General features: G+C 34.0%; 2 protein-coding genes and 1 non-coding gene across 3 annotated transcripts; 1 reads left to right on the top strand and 2 right to left on the bottom strand.

Moving 5' to 3' along the window:
• Window positions 1-2,170: 2,170 nt before the first annotated feature.
• TRNAY-GUA (transfer RNA tyrosine (anticodon GUA)) lies at window positions 2,171-2,254 on the bottom strand. Its single transcript is given in 2 exon segments — window positions 2,171-2,206; window positions 2,218-2,254. It is a non-coding gene; the product is annotated as a tRNA-Tyr (tRNA).
• A 2,527-nt stretch (window positions 2,255-4,781) lies between these two features.
• Window positions 4,782-5,877, bottom strand: LOC141815426 (FCS-Like Zinc finger 5-like). Its single transcript, XM_074703377.1, has 2 exons — window positions 5,578-5,877; window positions 4,782-5,118 (listed from the first exon to the last, which is right to left on the bottom strand). The coding sequence occupies exons 1-2, from the start codon at window positions 5,841-5,843 to the stop codon at window positions 4,962-4,964; spliced, it is 423 nt and encodes a 140-aa protein (XP_074559478.1). The 5' UTR covers window positions 5,844-5,877; the 3' UTR covers window positions 4,782-4,961.
• Window positions 5,878-11,452: 5,575 nt separating this feature from the next.
• Window positions 11,453-12,164, top strand: LOC141820090 (putative pumilio homolog 8, chloroplastic). The gene is made up of 3 exons (XM_074707376.1): window positions 11,453-11,580; window positions 11,709-11,967; window positions 12,060-12,164. Exons 1-3 carry the CDS (start codon window positions 11,453-11,455, stop codon window positions 12,162-12,164), a joined length of 492 nt encoding a protein of 163 aa, XP_074563477.1.
• The last annotated feature ends 806 nt before the right edge of the window (window positions 12,165-12,970 follow it).

The following is a 12,970-nucleotide window of genomic DNA, read 5'->3' as shown; positions in this document are numbered from 1 at the left end:
AATTTTTCTCTCAATCAACAAGTTGAATCAGTAGGGTTAAAACGTGTGAAGATTTAAGGATTCATGACATAGACTACCCTCATAATTTCTCATTTGGTTTAATAGACGTCTATGCCTTTGCAATGCTTTAGTATTTTTGGTTACTAGTAATTGAAGTTTTGTCAATTTTTGTCGAGAAACCCTTTCTATATATTCTCTCTTTCATAGACATTCCAGTCTTTTTAAATAGTACTGATTTGCACAGACAACCATGAGGTTATTAACAAATGCACTATCACTTTTCTCAGTTAGAATAACTAAATGTAGAGACCCTGAATTATGGCTGGTAAGCAATTATGCGCTTGTCGCTTCATTTTGCTTATGAAATTTCTCTCTTTGATGATTTTCTAAATTCTGAAGTTGCAAATGATCTTTAATTGAACTCTATGGTTTGTGTTTGAAAATTCTCTATCGGAAAGATCCTGAATTGCTGCTCAACTGTAAGAGTAGCAAATGGTACCTGCCAACTTGTGTCTGAAACATGTTTGACTTGCTTTGGGCTGCCCAAGCAACGTGAACATCTATGTTCGAATAGCATACTCTGTGTTCTTGGAAAATTCTGAAATTTTGTTAACTATCAGTTTTTTTTTTTGTTTCACTTTCCTTTCCTTATGATTATTACCACATCAAAGAAAAGTAACCTTTATGTTTTTTTTGAGGTATCGACTCATCTCCTGAAGGGAAGTTGATCCTATAGGCAAACAAGATCTGCCGTCCTGGCTGGAGACAGCAAAGGACGACGAAGTTGATGCGGCAAGGTGCTTCGTCTCTTGCCCTCTTAGAAAATGCTAGGATGGCAAATACTTCTGGTATCAACTAAATGAGATAAATGATGGATCTTTAGCATCACTTTTTATAATTCAGTTCTCTCAAATTTGACATAGCAAATCACTTCCACCTTAAGTTCATGTAGCAAAATCTGTCTTTATATATATATTAAAAAGGGTTATAATAGATCAGGTATTAATATTCATACAAATTCTTTGCCAATCTACTTTAGATTTCTTTCTGAGCATTGTTGAAAAATTTTCTCTACAAGCACTATGATGATTCAGTCTTCAATGCACTTGAAGATGTATGCTCCACTAGTAAAAAGGAAATTTAGGCACTTTAAGCTTTAGTAGAAATCTTGTTGCTCCAATTGCCAAAACTATCAAAGCTAGTAGTAATAACCTTGAGATAGGTTTCAAGCAAAGCTAGCCGTAACTGATCTAGTATGACATTGGGCACACCATTGGCTCCCGCGTGGATGATACGTTGGACCACATCTTATTTAATGTTAGGGTTATACATGAATCGATCATTCGTGAACAAATTTAATATTGAATTTGATAAGAACTTATTTATATGTTGAATTTGGTAAGAATTTATTCAATACATATCAGATTAATTAAATAAATAAATTTGAACAAGTCGTTAAATAAAATAAATAAATTTGAATATATATATATTTAGTTTGTTAATATTTTTAAATAATATTTGTGAATCAGGTTCATTAATAAAATTTTTATTAACATGTTAAATTAATGTTAAATTAAGAAAGAAAATTTGAAATGAAGTTCAATAATTAATCAAAAATAATATTTTAAATAATTTAAAATTATAAATTATAAATTTGAATTTAAAATTTAATAATATCTAAATGAATTAAATTCAAGCTTATAAAAATATATCAAGATAAACTTAAATAATTATTTTAAAATTTTAATTTATTTTAAACTTAATTTAGTTTGACTTCGATTATCTTATCAAACAAATTGAGTCATAAAATTTGACTTGACTTGATTTATTTATGGCCCTACTTAATATCAAGAACTAATCAATCTAAATCTCCAAGGTGATCTTCATCCGAGTATTTACTCGACTAATCGATTCATGATATAAGTTGTTTTTGTAACTTTTAACGGTGTCGATTGAGCTAACATCTGAAATTTATTAGTTACTCTATAGTGGTGACCCATTTGAAATTTGTTAGACCCCACGAACCAAATTTCTTATTAAGTTTGATGCATTTTTTTAAAAAAATAAAAATAAAAAAATAGCAAAAGCATTGTTCAACAATTTATTTTATTTATTTTTGGCACTTTATGTTTTAATTTCAAAATAGGGGGAAAAATAAAAATATATATATTCCGACCTGCCGGATTCGAACCAGCGACCTAAGGATATCTGTGCACACTACAGTCCTCCGCTCTACCAACTGAGCTAAGGTCGGATTTGTTATATCTTCGGTATAGGTCTTTAGTGTTATTATTTTAAATTTACATTTGACTTTCCAATATTATTTATAAACGAACAAGTAAATTTCTTGACTTGTCTTAATTATCACAGTCACTCTCGTGCCTCACAATTTTCCTCTCATTGCTTTCTTTTCTGTCCCCTTTATTTATTTATTTTTATTCATAGCAAACTCGCCATTATCTTTCCTTTTTATTTTTCAAGTTGGTATCTGTTATTCTTTTATAATATTTAGATTCTATCACATCACTTTTAACTTTTGTCTCTACTTATTACACTTTGGTTCAAGCAGATCATATTGAATCATCAAGTCATGTTCAGTATTGCTTGTCCTACTCTGCATTGCAACATACAATAAAAGGCATAGAATCCAGTGAAAGCAGCTTTTCTGAGACATAAAATAATGCTCAAGCTATCCAATATAATTGGAACCAACACCAAGTAAAAAAGTTGTCACTAGGGTAACATGGAAGGAAGTCTCTGAATCATCATATTTATCATTCCACAAAAAAAAAAAAAATCAGTACTCCATGAATTTATCTCCTTCACAAGCATAGGAATACTAGAACAGAATAAGAAACTTCATTTTACCTCCTAAACAATAGTTTTACTATTATTATTTTACCTTCACACTTGTGATCAAAGTTTAGACCAGTGAAAGCTAATTGGAGGCAAAAAAGTAAGCAATAGAGGTATTGAACTGCTGTAGTCAAGCTCTCCAATAAAAACAGGAATTGTTCAAAAGTGATGCATGAATGTGTTTAGTGATGCAAAAACAACCATAAGCTTAGTCATCATCCAGATTATCCTTAATCACAAATCTTACTACAAGCCTATCATTTACTGCCTGCTTACTTCACCTTTCACTTCTTTGAATGATGCTCCCTATTTTAAACAAATCATGCTCAGCATGAAGCATTAAACATTAACCACTTGCCATTAGAAAAAGATTGAGTCATAAAGAGGCAATTGGCTGACTTGTAATGTAGTGTGCATGTATAATTGGAACAGAAATAAAGTAATGGAAGGACTAGAATCTAGTAAAAGCTTTTGAATGCTCAAAATAATAGTGTTCCACTGTTGTGGTCAAGGTATCCAATTAAGGTTGGAACTGGGAAAAAGTAGTGAAAGCATCATGAAAGCTTTTTGGTACTCTTCCTGTTTCTTGTGTCAAGGGTGATGAACTAGTGGAGTGAACTTTTGGTCATAAAGTTTTGGTTGTGAATGCCTGCATTTATTTAGATTTCATTGCCTCAAGTAACTAAAACCTCAACATGAATACTGATTTCGGTTTGCCACTTGTTCTGATACTTCCACACTCAAGTTGACACTATACCCACCATCCGATTCCTACTGTCCGCCTTTCGGCTAAGACATCACCAGAGGGGATTAATGCCTTCCCCTTGTTTCCCATGTTGTGGTCTGAAGCATGATCGGGAAAAGACATGAGAGACTTTCTGTTTGTGCCATATCACTCGCAAAAAGGAGAGTGGATAATGCAGAGTGTAACACACATTAGTCAACAAAGGAACATGAATGTATTCATTAGAACAATGTTGCTTTAGATTTTTATACTCGCACCAGTTCAGTGGCTTCATAGACTTGAACCATTGCAGAAATTCGTTTCCAGAAATAAGATCATGAGAGTCCAAAAGTTAGGCTTCTCTTAATGCATCTTTTGAAGTTAAATTAGCGAGACTTTTTCGACAACCTTCTTAGCAAATTGTGCTTAAAAGGTTCTCTCTGTCAACATTCTCTCATTCAAATTATGGTTGGCATGGAATGCTAGTGCCAACCATAAACAAAGGAAATGAAAATCAAACCTGATCACCATTGTCCTCATCATCAAGCCGAGTCAGTCACTGTGTGAATTATATGGATCTTAACTCTCCATTAAACCTTATTCAAACTGTAATATTCATATTGGTTAAATCATTTTAATTATGTTAGATAGATTTTTGGTTTTCCTCTAACACTTTCTATCCTTTATATCTTGCTCCAAGATGATAATATTTTTATTATATTTTTTTCTTGTAACATGATGTTGTTGCTTACAAAATTTAATTCTGGTCAAAACTATTTCATGAAGTAATCATAAATCTGGAGCTTGGCACGAGCACGATGTACCGCCGCCACAATTGGGAAGCTAATTTTATGCGATGATCCCGACATGAAGAATTTGAGCATGCTGGGAACAAGAAGAAATCTAACCATGTGCATTCTTACAATTCTAGCAAACCAATGAACAAGCGTTGCTACTGGTGTTTTTCTTTTCTTTTTCTTGTTTACTTGTTCAACTATTATGAAATCAATTCTCCAATGGTTAGAACTACAACTTCACATTCACGGATCAAAAATGTTTGTTAAGAATAAGAATCCCAAAAAGGGGATTAATTCACAATTTTAAGATATCCAAAACTACTAAATAGGATCAAGCACACAGTATTAGAAAAGAAAAGAAAAGGGGGGCAAAACAAATGGTAGACACTAGTTACTTTAGCATCATATTGATAGGATATGTTCTCCTTCCAAAGCACAATCTTAGTAATAATGCATCATAGTGTAGTTGATACCGTAATGCATCATAGTGTAGTTGATACCGAAACCGTAGAATAACACAACAACTACAACTACCTACTTTGGCTTACAACTTACAGTGTATAACCATAATAGTTGTTCGAAATTTAAGCAGCAGCAGCAGTTCCACAGTTCTCTGAATCTCCAGAACCACTAGGAGCTTGGGGAGTGTCCTTCGTGCATGTTAGCGAGCATTTGTCTCTCTTCTCGACCTGATTTATATGCTGTTGCCGGCACTCTAGGCTGCAGAATGCGATATCACCCCTTCCAAACAAACACATGAATATATCAGACCAAGCAAAGAACCTAAAAAACAGAAATTTTAGTAAGGAAATCAAAGTTTATATGAAGTCAAAACAATATAAAGATCTGCTTTCTTGGTAAGGAAAGAACTAGGAAGGCATTAATTCATGGAACAATTAGTAGAAGATTTTAGTAACATATGTATCAACCTGAAATTCTGAGGCATGAAGTGAAATCGTAGGAAGTATCTCATAACATCGTCTATGGAATAAAGTAGAGGGAGAATTCAGGGGTAGTGATGCAGATTGAAGAACAACGAGATTTATGTAATAACAAACATGAAACACTTCTTCATTGTGATGTGAAAGAACCAAACAAACAAAATGAAGAAGGGCAGTAGGTTTAATAAGGAACTTTGAGAAAATATCATAGCTCTCCAAAAATCGAATTTTGGGGCGACCTTGCGCGAGATCGAAATACCTGTACATGAACGTGTCGCGGCCGGGGCCGAGGCGGCGCCTGCAGAGGCCGCATGCCATTAAGAAGGGCGCCGTTTCTGTCGCCAAGGGTACACCGGTGTTCCTCCTCTGCCCTTCCTCCGCCGCCGCCGCTGCCCCGCGGTTGTTGGGTTGCTGCTGGGCGAGACGATCGGAGGGGTGGAGCTGTGCGGAGGCGTGGGAGGGGCCGAACTCGGCCATGCTGGTGGTCCGCGGCATAGAGTGTCGCGGCCGCTTCCGTACGACCATGTGGACGGCGAGGGTGGAGCAGGAGGAGGACGACAGAGAGTGGTGAAGCAACCGAAGAAGCGGGGAGGGGGGAATAAATAAAGAAGAGGACGAATCACGAACTCGAGCTTTGTAGGAGTAATTTTGCACTCCATTTTTGTTTTTTTTTAATTAACGAAAACTTTGGAAAATGAAATAAAAACAAAAGAAAACTTTTTATAAAAGTAAAATAAAATAAAATAGGTTTTCTAATTTAAAGTACTTAAAAATTGATGAATTATTAAAAATATTCATCAGTTTAATAATTTTAAAATAATAAATTATATTTTATAAATTAATTTGCACAAGTTTCACTGTAGTAAAAGGTGGACTCTATCAGTCTTATACAGTCGATTCCATGACCATATATGGAGAGGTAAATCGAGAAATTGCAGTTGGCCACGACGAAGGAAGACATTACCTCAGCTTCGTCAAAATTTAACTTTTGTCCACTTCAACAAATTTATTCTGTCGTAACCAACTCAACTATGTTCCGGAGGTAAATTAATTTGTACACATGCATTTTGATATAGGAGTGACTAAAAATTTGATTAAATCTAATAAATTAATTGAATAAATCAAATTTAAAAATTCAATTTAATTATTTTAAAATTTTAATTTTTTTCTCTAAAAATATGAATTATATGGTTAATTCGATTCAATTTTAATTTTAAAATTTTTTATCCAGATAAATCAAAATAAAAGAATAGTCAGTAAATTCTAAATAAATTACTTATAAATTTCTAATTAATAGGTAAACCTCTTATAATATTTAAAGAATTTAATTAATTTGATTTTTAAATAAAATAATTAATAATTTATCGTTTCAGTTGTTTGATTTTTTATTTAAAAATTTTATTGGTTAGATTAGTTTAAAAATATAATTTTAATTAATTTAATTTGATTTGATTTTAATTGAATATTTGTGATGGTGAGGCACGGAGCTTTTTAGTATCTAAATTTTTGAATGTTAAAAAACTTCATTTGGACGGTTTCACATGCGAGCAAGATTATTTTAATTTTTTAGAGATATTTAAAGATAATATTTGTTATTTTTATATTTAGGTCTTAGAATATTATTGATTTTAAAATATAAAATAAATATTTTTTTCAGAAATTGATCATTTTAGTAGCATCATCTTTATCTCTATTAAAGCTATCCTCAAATAATAAATAGAAAATAATTTTAGCAGCATTATCTTTATCTTTGTTTTTTTAAAAAATAAGAGATGAATATTTTTAACTTTCGATTATATATATTTTTAAAAATTAGTTTATTCCTTTATATTTTCCAAATTCTTTTATTCATTTGTAATATATATATATATATATATATATATATATATATATATATATTTAAATTACTTATTCTACTAAATAATATATTTTACAAATAAATATTTTAAAAGGCAATTTAAATATTTTCTAGTTCCTAAATCGTAGCAAAATTTTATTATTATTTATTCAAATTGATAATTATCTTGCTGATTTTGTCAAATAAGAATTTATTTATTTATTTTAACAAAAAATAAATAAAAATCCAAACTATAAATATGGAATTGAAGAATTCGAAACCCCCTGAACATTTTTAACATGGAGAACGGTCAACGGACGATCTGCCATCTGCCGGCGCCGCCCTTGGCAGACAAATCACAAACTCCCGATTTATAGGAGACTTTTCTGTAATTTTATACTCCATTATGTTTTTTTTAATTAACCAAAACTTTGGAAAATAAAATAAAAAAGAAAAGAAAACTTTTTATAAAAAATAAAATAAAATAGTTTTTCTAATCTAAAGTACTTAAAAATTGTTGTGTTATAAAAATATTCGTCAGTTTAATAATTTTAAAATAACAAATTAGATTTTATAAATTAATTTGTATATATGATAAATCCCAGTCAGTCTCATGGACTCAATCTCTGAGGGTGGTCAACCCAGTCCCACAGAAGTTTCCCACCGAATCGGGAAGCGCATACGGCAGCCAATCCAGATGTCCGTCATCCTTTGATTGCGTTTCTCATTTGGAAGAAAATTCTTGCAAATATAATTGGGAATCGAACCGCGGGTTCTTGGATCACAATCCGAATGTCCTACCGTTGCATCATTGTCCCGGGGACAAAAAAAAAAAATAATTTGTATATATACATTTTGGTGTAGGAGTGCTGAAGAGTACAATTAAACCTAGTAAATTGATTTGATTGATCCAATTTAAAATTTTAATTTGATTATTTTAAAATTTTATTTGTTTCTTTAAAAAATTAATTAGATCGATTAATTTGGTTTGATTTTGATTTTAAAATTTCTTATTTGATTAAATCTAGAGTTGTCAAACGGATCAACTCATAATAGAATGGGTTAATTCATTAGAAATCCATCCTATAGTGAGGTGGAACGGGCCAGCCTATCAACTTGGCGGGTTGAAAAATTATCAACTCAATTTAAATTAAGACGGGTCGCGGATTAGGCGGACTAACCAACGGACCTGTAAAAAAAATATTAAAAATTTTAAATTTGGATTGTAGTTTAAACGGATTAAGTTGAAGATTTTAAATTTAGATTGCGGTATAGACTGATCAAGTCAACTAATTCATTAAAATTTTCTTTTAATTTAAAATTTTAAAAGAAAAAAATAAATTTTCTCAACACGTGGGCCAACCCATGTGGATCGCGGGGCGACCCATGTGGGTTGCGGGCCAACCCACGTGATCACGAACCTAAGCGATCAATCCACTTGAATATACTTTAAAATGGATTGATAAAATTTCAATCCAACCTGCTTAAATTGTTCAGGGGACCGACTTACCCAATGAACCTAATCCAAATTGATAATTCTAATTAAATCAAATAAATTAAAATAAAAAACAATCAATAAATTTTTAAGTAAATAAACTTATAAATTTTTAATTTTTCTATAATATTTAAATATTTTAATTAATTTAATTTTTTTATAAATTAATTGATATTTTATCCGTTTAATTTATTTAATTTTCATTTAAAAATTTCATCGATTTAATTAATTAAAAAATTTTATTTATTTGATTCGATTAAATTTTAATCGAATATTTCAAGTTCTTTAATACGAAGATTTTTTAACGTTAGAAAACCTCATTGGGAAGGTTTCATATCCGAGCAAGATTATTTTAATTTCTTAGAGAGAGTTTTGATATTCTGTGCGACACCATCGTGCCCGTCTGTGCACGACAGCCAATCCACCGTCTATCATGTGTGATTGTGCAAATCTGACCGTCCAAAAGTAGGAATGCACAGTGTCGCTCCCTCGACCCCGCCGCTTTCGATCGCCGCACCGTCCGACCACCGCCGGCAGTCGGACCGGGCCTGATCGACGCGCCACTCACCGGCGCGTCGATAGGTGCCGGATTCCGGCTGGATTGTGGGCAGAATCCGACCGCAATTCAGCCGGAATCCGGCGCAGCCACTGCTCATCACGATTCCGACGAATCACGGCCGGTTTCCGGTCAAATCACGGTTGGAGACTGGTCGCAATTCGCTCGCAAGTGGCTCGGCATCGCAATCGGAGGTTTCCGGCCAAATTCGTTGGATTCCGGCCACTATCCGGCGACAGCCAGTGCGCCGGTGAGTCGCGCGTCGATCGCGCTGGCCGATGCGATGGTGGCCAGACGGCGTGGCGACGGCGGCGGCAGCGGGCGAGGGTTGCGGGTGTCGCGCAGGGGTCGCATATTTCTCCGTCGCGTAGAATATCAAAACTATTCTTAGAGATATCTAAAGATAATATTTGTTATTTTTATATTTAGGTTTTAGAATATTATTGATTTGAAAATACAAAATGAATATTTTTCAAAAATTGATCAGCATCATCTTTATCTCTATAAAAGCTATCCTCAAACAATAAATAATTTTTTTTTAAAAATAATCTTAGCGCCATTATCTTTATCTTTGTTTTTTTTTAAAAATGAGATATGATATTTTTAACCTTTGATTATATATTTTTTTAATTAGTTTATTTCCTTAAATATTTTATTTATTAAGAGTTGAATTATCCTTTATATTTTCAATATTTTAAAAGGTAATTTAAATATTTTCTAATTCCTAAATCGTAACAAAATCTTATTATTATTATTTATTCAAATTACTAACTATCTCGTTGATTTTGTCCAATAACAATTTATTTATTTATTTTAATAAAAAAAATAAAAATCCAAACTATAAATATATGAAATTGCAGAGTTCTAAACCCGCTGCGAGATTTTTTCCCATGGAGGACGATCGGAGTCCTTCATCTACCGGCGTCGCCATTGCCGGCCGCCTTCACAGCGGCGGCGATGCGCTGCTGTCGTCGCTGCCTTACTACCGGCCGCTCGCAGCTGGCAGGCAGTTCTGGGAGGAGGAGGACGCCCTCATCGAGCAGATCACCGCCATGAACATCGGCGGCGGACGCGGCGATTCCAACGTCATCGGGGGCCGACGTCCTGAGCAGAGGATGACTCGGATAGCTTTGCCGCCGGCGCCGTTAACTTCGTCGCAATCGTCGTTGTCGACATTGCGAAATCCCCACCGAGGTGAGCCTGTTGACCCTTTCCTCCTCCCCCTTGGTAACGGCGGAGCGAGCTTCGAGCGCCGACCTTTCGATTTGCCCTGGACGCAGCAATCGGCCCATCGAGGTAGGGATTTGGGTTTCTTGAATCCGCCCAATGCCGCCACCGCCGCCGCAGAGTTCGCCCACAATCCTCGCTCTCTATCCTTGAGAGAAATAGAAGCAAGATCTCCGTTTGGGCGCCTGGGCCGAAGCAGACAAATTCATTCTTCCCACGCACCGCACCTCTGTAGCCAAGAACTCCTTCTGTCGTCTATTCTCCCCATGAATTCCGATTCGGAGGCCGCAAGGAGGTGCATTTACTGCACCGCCAAAGACCAGGAGGGATGCCAGATCCTGCTGGGGATGATCACCGCCGGAAACCCTCAGATTGTTCACATCGTCTACCTCGGGATCATCAACCATGTCACCGAGCTTATGAGGAGCCCGGTCGCGCATCAACTTGTGAAGACATTGCTCGACGTCTGCACCGAAGAACACAGGATGAGCTTCCTCTTGATACTGTCCCACGATCGGAGGCAGCTGTTCAGGGTCTCCTTGCATCCTCATGGGTAATCCTCATACCGGCCACTTGTTTTGCACTGTAACTGTTTGTGAATTATAACAACTGTTGTTTTGTGATTTCAGAACAAGAGTGGTGCAGAAGTTAATTGAGACACTCAAGACCGTTCAGCAATTTCGGTTGGCAATTGATACTTTCGAACCAGTCTTTCTTGAGCTTGTTAAAGATTCAAACGGCAACCGCGTGATCCATAGTTTCTTGACATACCTTCCACATCCATGCAATGAGGTATACATTCATGCTCTTACTTTCTATGTAATCTTGTTGTTTGTGAGCTATGAACTTTGAGTTGATAGATTTCTGATTCAAACTTGCAAATTCTTTGCTTTGAGGTATAGTTCTTAGTCATGCTCATTTGTTCTTCTCTTTTTGGTGAAAAAACTTACTCAATTTGGGTTGCTTATATGTATTTCTTGCAGTTTATTTTCAATGCTACTGCTAGACATTGTGTTCGAATGGCGATGCATCCACATGGATGTTGCCTTTTGCAACGATGCATAGATCACTCCGGTGCAGCACACAAAACAAACATTGTTATGAAAATTGCTGATCATGCCTTCTCCCTTGCATTAGATCCTTTCGGGTAATTGTTTTAGTATTCAATTTTGATTCTTTTACATAATTATGGCTCTCATCTATTGGTAATTGCTTCGTATCAGATGATGAATAATAGTTCACAATCACTCCTTAACTTTGGCATCTTTGTTGCAGCAATTATGTGATTCAGTACATCCTGAAGATGAGGTCACCGATCATAAATTCAATACTGGTATCGAAATTTTTGGGACGTTACATAACACTGTCGATGCAAAAGTTTAGCAGTAATGTGGTGGAGACATGCCTGGAACACTTTGGGGAAGAAGGCCAAGCAGGAATTGTACAAGAGTTACTGTTGGTGCCCCAGTTTGAAGAGCTACTCCAAGATCAATATGCAAATTATGTCATCAAAGCCGCGCTTAACCGCACAAAGGTTTCAGCAAAACACATGATTCAATTTGCAAATTATGTTATCTAACAACTTTCTTCTAGTAGAACTTCTAAATTTTGTCTTCACTTTCTTAGGGAGATCTCCGAGCTGCACTTGAAGCTGCGATTCTGCCTCATATCGCACTTCGAAACCACCCACATTGTAGAAGGATTTTCTCTATCATTCTCAGAAGGCATTGATGTGAGTGAAATTAGTTTCTGATTGTTGTTTAAGTTCTTATCGTTTGAGTACTTATTGTTGTTGTGTCTTTTAAGTTCTTATTGTTAGGTTCAGATACAATTGTAAAGCAGTCCTAAGCAGGTTTTAAAATCTAGTTTTTCATGTGTCTTAGAATGTAAATTGTCTAATTATGTGAATTGCAATAATTGTTTTCATGTAATTAATCATGATTTTTTTTATCATGTTATATAATTTTTTTTCTTGTGGCTGTAAAGTGGCTATGTTCTTAATGAGTTTTATCTTATATTTTGTTTTGATCATGAGTATTTAATCTTTTGTTTCACTTATGAATAGGGATGTATAAAAGTTTAGTTAAATTGAACAAATCGATCGAACCGATCGAATTTAAAAAATTGATTCAATTATTTCAGAATTTTAATTTTTTTTTTAAAAAAATTAGTTAATTCGATTGGGTTTATTTTAAAATTTCTTATTTGATTAAATCGAATTAATCCAAATAAAAAATAATCAATAAATTTATGAATAGTAAATTTATAAATTTCTAACTAATTAATAAATCTTTCATAATATTTTTAAAAAATAATTATTTTGATTAATTTAATTTTTGACCGAATTAATTGATATTTTTTAATTAATTAATATTTTATCGATTCAATTTGATTGATTTTTATTTGAAAATGATTTGATTAGTTTAAAAAATTTGGTTCGATTCAATTCAATTTTTATTTGAAAATGATTCGATTAGTTCAGAAAAATTTTATTCGATTAGACCTTGATTATTATTTATCCTTGTTTTGAACGAGAA

This window comes from Curcuma longa, chromosome 2, assembly GCF_044706935.1.
Source record: "Curcuma longa cultivar G26 ecotype Majalengka, Jawa Barat chromosome 2, ITB_CL_G26_1.1, whole genome shotgun sequence".
NCBI classification, from domain to species: domain Eukaryota; kingdom Viridiplantae; phylum Streptophyta; class Magnoliopsida; order Zingiberales; family Zingiberaceae; genus Curcuma; species Curcuma longa.
This window is presented reverse-complemented; position numbering and strand designations above follow the sequence as displayed.